An 8,263-nucleotide genomic window follows, 5' to 3' on the forward strand; every position below is an offset into this window, starting at 1 on the left:
TCGTTAAGCGATCTTTTTTTGTTTCGTTTTAAAAAACGATCGTTTTTAAAAACGACCCACTCGTTTTGAACTTTTAGAAAACGAATAGCGATCATTTTTGAAAACGATTGTTTGTATTAAAACGATTTGCGACCGTTTTTTATACGATTGTTTTTAAAAAAATGTATTGACAATTATGTTAACGATCGTTAACGAAGGGAAGTCATTAACGATCATTAATGAAGGGTCGTCGTTAACGATCATTAACAAAACGACGAACTTTATCAAAACGGTCATTTTTGGAAAAAAATTACATGCAACTTTATTGAATGTCGTCTTACATGAAGTTTCACAGTTGTGGGGGAGTTAAAACTCCTTGATATTTTCTTTAAAACTACTCAATGATAAGTACAGATGTCCTTCAGGTCGGTTTCCTCTCTTCTTTAACGATCGTTAACGAAGGGGTCGTCGTTAACGATTGTGAACGAAGGGTTGTCGTTAACGATCGTTAACAAAGGGTTGTCGTTAACGATCTTTAACAAAGTGTCATTGTTAACGATCGTTAACGAAGGTTCGTCGTTAAAGATTGTTAACAAAGGGTCGTCGTTAACGATCGTTAACGAAGGTTTGTCGTTAACGATCGTTAACGAAGGGTTGTCGTTAACGATCGTTTACAAAACGACGAATTTTATAAAAACGATCTTTTTGAAAAATGATCGTTTTGAAAAACAAGCGTTTTGAAAAACGATCGTTTTAAAAACGACCATTTTTAAAAAACGAACTTTTTAAAAAAATTGATCGTTTAGTTTTTGATTTTTCGTCGTCGTTTTCAAAACGAAACGATCGTTTCTCTGAAAAATGAAAACGTTAACATCCCTACATCAAATACATTGTGATGTTGTCTTTCTGTACCATAGTTTTCTGGTTCTCACTGTAGCAAAATATCTGATTTTGATTAAACGAACCCTACAATTTTAACCAATATCCAATATCCAATATGAACAAATGAAAAATTTATCATATTAAATTGTTAATTAGTAGCTTCACCACAAGAAACATTAAAACTTGAAAACTGTTGAAACAAGTGACACATGGGCCTCGATTATTTTAAAATCAACAGAGATATTTAATTCCATTCTTGTATCTGCTGCATAAATTTGTAAGTCGAACAGTTAAAATTATTGATTTTTAGTTAGAAAAGTAATTCCAATGCACGCAATTCCGCGCAATTTCACGCAATTCCATGCAATTCCGCAAATATTTAATTTCTTCCTTTTTTGCAATTATAGTGCAATTGCGCGCAATTAAATATCGCTAGCGGAAGCAAACATTGCTCGCAATTCCGTGCAACGGAATTCCAATTGGAAACCCTAGATTCAATTGAAAATTTAATGTGATTAGCTTAGTTCATGCGACATAATTGAATTATGCTATAAAACATGTACGTAGATAATTATACTGTGTGGTATACATTTTCTCTAATCTTGTGAAATATGTAATACGATGGTCTTATTCATGTGATATAGATATCATCATAGGAATTGAACAACGTCAACTCTTGTTAACTTTGTAATATAAGCTATAAAATAAAGTTAGTTGATTCAGACTCTGCTTTTAATTATGTTATCTGAACCCTAAGTAAGCTTGAAAGACAGCTTGGTACTTGTTGAATTATACATTATAAGTTGGATTGCCTTATTGACTTTCAGTACTGGCATTTAGTGTTAACTTTGTGGCAGGCATTGAGAGTTGCCTGTGTGGCATCTAGAATTGCCTGAGCGGCATTCAATCCTCGTTGAATTAAACGAGTGGAATTGCCTGCATTGGCATTGAGAGTTCCCTGTGTGGCATCTAGAACTGCCTGAGCGGCATTCAATCCTCGAATTAAACGAGTGGAATTGCCTGCATTGGCATTGAGAGTTGCCTGTGTGGCATCTAGAATTGCCTGCATGGCATTGAAAGTTGCCTGTGTGGCATCTAGAATTGCCTGTGTGGCATTCGGTCCTATTTGAATTATATGGGTGGAATTGCCTACATGGCATTGAGAGTTGCCTTTGTGGCATCTAGAATTGCCTATGTGACATTCAGTCCTTGTTGAATCATATGAGTGGAATTGCAGGTGTGGCATTGAGTATTTTGAATGAAAATCTAAAATAAGCTTCTATTTTCTATGCTGAAGAAATATTTTTAAAAGTTTTTGTACAATAAATTTATAGGCGTCAAACCTTATAGAAATCTAACGTATGGCGTAACGTAAGCAACATGGCGTATTTTCCGCGAGAACATTTTTTATATTTTTGAAAAATTAAATTATCAGTGTAAAGTAAATAAAATTTTTCATAAAATCCTTTTATTTAAATGGTAAAACAACATTTTATGAAATCTTATTAGCATTACTGGAGAACTTTTTTTATACTTTTACGAATTTTTTCCAAACCTAAAATGTACATATTAAACTATTTTGCTCCTTTAATGTCTAGTTTATGTTAAAAAAAATAGAATTTATGATAATGATAATGATAAGCTACAATATTTTACAAAAAACGTTTAATTTTTCAAAAATATAAAAAATGTTCTCCCGGAAAATACGCCATGTTGCTATACGCAGCGGGTCCATACGTTGGATTTCTATAAGGTTTGACGCCAAATTTATGACTGAAAGTAGTTTCTATAAAAGCCTACAGCAAATTCAGTTTGAACTTTTTTCCTACATATATTAACCGTACATATAACAGACAGAAATCTGTCTTTTCAGATTCCCGTAAGAAAGATTTTTTACCGTTATGTTTATAAAAAATCCTGAAAAATGAACAGTTTTAACATCAGCAGATCTACGAGTAAAGTGTGTCCAAGGGTGGTGCAAATAGATTATTAAATACAATAGGTGGCAACGAGAAATCTACCAATTATACACTACGTCACAAGTGTCAAATATAACAAGGAAAACGAAAATTTCTCACATTATTTGATTGCTCTTATGTTTCTGTAAGTTAAGCATTTTCTTCTAAAACTATCACTATCACAAAAACTGAATTGACACTTGTGACGTCAGAATAAAGCTGTACTGAGAGTGTACACATTTTATGATGCCATCTATTGTACTAGAATCTATTTGGGGTTGCAGAATGGGGCAGGTTGCCAATGGTATGTTTTACTGCATTAGTTTCAGTAAAGATCGGTACTTTTCATTTCACACAGATTCTTCTGAAACATATATCATAATAAATCATTGAAATTTGTCCATCATTATAGATAAAAAACAGCTGCATAGATATTGGCGAGGTCAGGAGTTAGGACACTTATTATTGTATAGATGGATCAGAGTAAGATCATAGATCTTTGCCTCTTTAGATGAAAAAAGAGCTGCCATGCATAGATATTGCCAAGGCCTTAGGGCCTTTATCATTGTACAGCCAAAGCAGACTCAGAGTAAGATTATAGATATTTGTCCATCATTATAGATAAAAAAGAGCTGTGTCGATATTGGCAACCATTTCGCATCATTTTTGCATTTCGTTTGCTTACAAAAAATGTTAAAATTTGCGCGAAATTTTGCTTCTATCTGCTTCGCAAAAAATGCGAAATTTTCGCGAAATAGAAAATGCAAAAGTTTTCACAAAAAACTGCCAAAATTTCGCAAAATAATTTTCGCATTTAGTTTGCTCGCAAAAAATGGTACTCTGTAAGTTCATCAAAATCGACGTTTAAAATCATCAATTTTGGTGGGTACGTTTTGAGAATCTGTTTTTTAAAAATTATTAAATAACTTCTACAAAAGATATAGTAAAAATACTATAGTAAGCTAATAAGTTGTTTAGGAACATATTTCTCCAAAGAAATTTGTACATAAATCGATGTTAGAATCAATTATTTCGATTTCATCATTATATTGAAATTCTTATTTTCTATGAATTTGTTCGCAGTTTTCTACAAATTCGTCAAAAGTCGTCTTTCAGTAAAAATTCCAGAAAATCTGCAACAAATCTTTGTGAATAATGAGAGATTACAGAAACAAATAATTGAAAAAGATTATTTATTTTTGATGATAAGAGATAATTTTTATTTTCTCAAAATGTACCCACCTAAACTGATGATTTAAAACGCCGGCTTTGAGCTCAAATTCAGTAATTATAGATCTTTAAAACGTTTTATATCTCTCAAATGAATCCTAAAAAAAATCTGTACAATACTGCAATCTCAATTCAACCACTAGACATTGCCGGTCACTCCCTTTAACTATATAATTAATAATTAATAGGATTCCTTGCATAATATGAAGAGAATACACAATACACACATCTGACCTAATGAAAAGATAAGATAAAGTACATCTGTATACTTCATCATATTATATAAGAAAAATGTCCCATACATCAAAAATTGTATAGGTTTTTAGTTTGTAAAAAACATGTAGGTGTTGGTGTGTTTACTTTTTATATTTGGTTTAAATTGCTTAGAATCTTTGTAATTCTAGAAAATTGGGATAGTTCCCTCTTTCGGATACTTTTCTATTAGTTTTTTAATAATAAAATGATTTCTTTTTTCCTCTTAAACAAAATTTTTCATCGAGTTTAATAGTAACTTAGTTTTATTTTTTTCTGAATTGGGGGAAATAACGGACTGTAAGGGATTAATAAATTAATTTTTAGGTAAAAAGTATCATTCCCTCCCAAAAAAAAAAAATATCGACCCCCCCCCCCTGCCATTCACTGGGAGATGTAATTCTTAAAACATATTATTATTATTCTTTTTGTCAAGTGTGTTGTGTACTCATCTTATGAATATTATATCTTATCTTATATTTATATAAATATCATTCATGAAATAAATGCCAGTATAAAATTTTCAGTAGCCCACACAATGTGGATGAAATCAGTTTTCCAGTTTGGTTTCTTCCTATCTATAAGGTAGTCATATTTGTACAAAAAATTATGTATTGTTATTTTATAACTTAACATTCATTGCATTGATATATCTCTGGTTTAATGCTTTTATGACATTATTTTAAAGAAATTTACTAGCATAGAAAGAAATCTTGTGTGATGTGCACTGATTCTTTTACGTAAAAGCCATTTTTGACCAAATACCTTACATAATAAAAATATTGGACTTGTTATGCGCCAGATTTCATATTTATTTTTATTATTTAGTTTACAAAAAAATATATTTTTGTCTTTATTACTTAGGGTTATTAGCATTTCTGTCACTTCTCAATAAAAAGCTGTTGGCTTTCTAAGATAAAGCCAATATTGGCCTCTTGGTATTAAAAGGGTTAGAATTATCCAGTTTGGGAGTTAGGTTTCCAACTAGGCAAATATTACCTGTATTTCATTTTAATTTTAAGCAAGATACAAAATTTAATAGTTTGAAAAGCTTCTTGCAATGTACTAATGCTAATACTAAGCACACTTTTCTTAATAGTTATGGACAAGAGACTTCAGATGCCACTACTCTAGACATGGACCAGTTTGCTTGGCTTACTCCTTTGTTTGGCAACATCTCAGAGCAGTGTGAACAGGATAGTATCCTCTACAGAGATCAGCTCATCTCAATTATACCAAAAGGGAGGGCAGACCCAACACCAGGCATTCCTCCTGCACTTCAGATGTTTGATGCCAATGGAAGATTGCCCATGGAGGGATTTCTCTCAGATTCAATAGATATTGGTCCTCTTGACTTATGCCAAATATTAAATTTAGACTCTTGTTCTTTACCCAATGCTATAAGATATGTAACTTTAAAACTTCCGATTGGGTTTACTTCAAACCCTGGAAGCTATGAAGAATGTCTCTCAACCACTGAATTAGAAACAAGATACTGTACTGTAAAACTAAAAGGGCCTGATATTGGAATAGGTGGTGGTCTTCCAACTCGACCTGGAGGGCGAAATTTTATTCCAAACCTTGAAAATTATTCTCAACTTCTTCAGAAAATTGATCTTTTTAGACGTTCAAAAAATTTAAGTCCACAGTTACCAGCTTTGAATCTGTTAGATCCTCAAAATTTCAACAAAACTTTAGAACTTATCTCTGAAGCTTTGGACATAGATGAAGAAATGGAAAATCTACAGGAGCAGATTCTATTACTTTTTGTTTCTGTCTACAGTGCTATTGGTCAACCTCAGATTGGAATGTGTTTTCCTAAAAGCTGTTCTGCTGAAGATATTAATGAAAACTATAAGGTGCTGACTGCAAATTCTTTTAACCCTATAGAGATCACATTAAATGGAACAACATTTCAAATACCCTTGACCAGTAACCTGACAATTGAGACAACGGCTAAAATCTGCTTTACTAATGAAAACAGAAGTGGTGTACCAGACAAAATGCCTCTTGTGAATATTTTGTTTTATGCAGTTTTTGCACTTATTGGTGTGTTTACAATTGCTGGGACATTGTATGATCTACTTCAACCTCATCTTAGTAAAGACAAGAAAGAAACATCATTCTTTTTAAAAATTGTTCTTTGTTTTTCAGCTTACACAAATGGAAAACGTCTGTTATCTACAACAGCTGCTGGCTCAGACCATCTTGGCTGTTTGAATGGTATGAGGTTTATCAGTATGACCTGGGTTGTCTTAGGTCATAGTTTTACATCATCTTTGGCGGCCAGAAACATTGGAACAATACTTCCATTATTCACTGGGGGTGCAGGTATGGCATTCGAAGCAGTTCTTAATGCACTTCCATCAGTAGACACATTCTTTTTAATGTCTGGAATTTTAACAGCCTTTATCTTGTTTAAAGAATTAGATAAATGTGGGTACGATGGAACAAAGCACACCATCACATTTATCATGTACTACGTTCATAGGTATCTGAGGCTAACCCTGCCATATGTTCTAATAATGGGAGTAGTAATATCTGTATTACCGTACACATTTTATGGACCTGGTTGGGCCACAGTGGTCAGGGCAGGGGAGGACTGTAAAACTAATGGATGGGCCCATTTACTTTACATTCATACATTACTGAAATCAACCGCAGATCAAAACAACAACACATGCATGATAGTTACATGGTATTTAGTAGATGACATGGTGTTTCATTGGTTTTCACCTCTCATTATATACCCAATGTTCTTTGCATACAAGAAGACCAAAAGACATCTGTATGGACTTGCCTGGTGGTCATTTGCTACTCTTTGCTTTACATTTTGTGTGTTCTACATAGCGTATACGACCCACCAACCTCCTTCAACAGCTACCAATGTTCCTGGCCTAGAAACAAATTATACCTATCATGTAAGTTTCTACTTTGCTCCTTGGACAAGATACCAGGCATATCTGGTTGGAATACTATTAGGATACATCCTGCATCATACCAGAGGAAAGACAGTTACAATTGATGAGAAAGTAAACATCCTGATGTGGCAGGTGGCATTTCTTGGGGCTTTTGGGGTGGTATATGGTCTTTATAATGTTAGAGCTTCTCAAGAAATGACTTTGTTTGCAGCCACGATGTATAATACATTTCAACGACTGGCATGGAATGGAGCTCTTGCTTGGGTTATTTTTAGTTGTGCCAAAGGTTATGGAGGAATGGTCAATGATTTCCTTTCCTGGTCTGCGTTTGCACCATTGGCCAGATTAACCTTTTGCACATACCTCATTCACATGGAGATAATTAAAATGTTTGAAGCATCAGTTCTTAGTTCATTCCCAAATGATTTTAGCATGTGGACTCAAGTTTGGTACTTTCTTGGGACATTGTTGATATCATTAACTGTTGCGTTTGTATTTGCGGTAGTGTTTGAATCTCCCAGTGTTAGAGTTGAGAAGCTGGTTGTGGAATCCCTCTTATCATCAATTGTATCCGGTAAATCCAAAAGCACATTGAACGGTCAAACTTTGACACTGAAAGCACCATTACAAGCTTAACATTAGCAATGGGAACCATAACAAATACAGTTACAGAGGAGAGCTAAATTTTCCAATAAGCATATCAAAATGAGACTGATAGTTAAAATAATGAATGCCACAAGCACTTTCTAGAAACCATGATAAAGATACATGTACCTTTGAATAAATAGATTTTTGATATTAATACTTTTATACTGAGCTTATTAATGTTAAAAATTGAAGTATGTATTATTGTATATAAATTTAATATGGATTTAAATAACTGATTGAAGAAAGTGCTAACATACAATGCCTTATATGTAAATGAAGTAAAACTATAAGCCAAATTTAATCAAATTGTTTAATTGGTTGAACTATTTTTAGACATTTTACATACCTCCAGTGTATCCTTAAAGGGAGTGTTCGTGATTAATGAAAGGGGGT

The 8,263-nt window shown here is 33.1% G+C and overlaps 1 protein-coding gene across 1 annotated transcript; it reads left to right on the top strand.

Moving 5' to 3' along the window:
• The first annotated feature begins 4,839 nt into the window (after positions 1 to 4,839).
• On the top strand, positions 4,840 to 8,024 carry LOC111714200 (nose resistant to fluoxetine protein 6). The gene is made up of 2 exons (XM_023489254.1): positions 4,840 to 4,886; positions 5,401 to 8,024. Exons 1-2 carry the CDS (start codon positions 4,840 to 4,842, stop codon positions 7,856 to 7,858), a joined length of 2,505 nt encoding a protein of 834 aa, XP_023345022.1. The 3' UTR covers positions 7,859 to 8,024.
• The last annotated feature ends 239 nt before the right edge of the window (positions 8,025 to 8,263 follow it).

This window comes from Eurytemora carolleeae, unplaced genomic scaffold (assembly GCF_000591075.1).
Source record: "Eurytemora carolleeae unplaced genomic scaffold, Eaff_2.0 scaffold1533, whole genome shotgun sequence".
NCBI classification, from domain to species: Eukaryota; Metazoa; Arthropoda; class Copepoda; order Calanoida; family Temoridae; genus Eurytemora; species Eurytemora carolleeae.

Coding starts and splice junctions, on each gene's coding strand:
- LOC111714200 (XM_023489254.1), top strand. CDS start 4,840: ATGTGGATGAAATCAGTTTTCCAGTTTGGTTTCTTCCTATCTATAAG. Junction 4,887..5,400: donor GGTTTCTTCCTATCTATAAG/GTAGTCATATTT, acceptor TTTTCTTAATAG/TTATGGACAAGAGACTTCAG.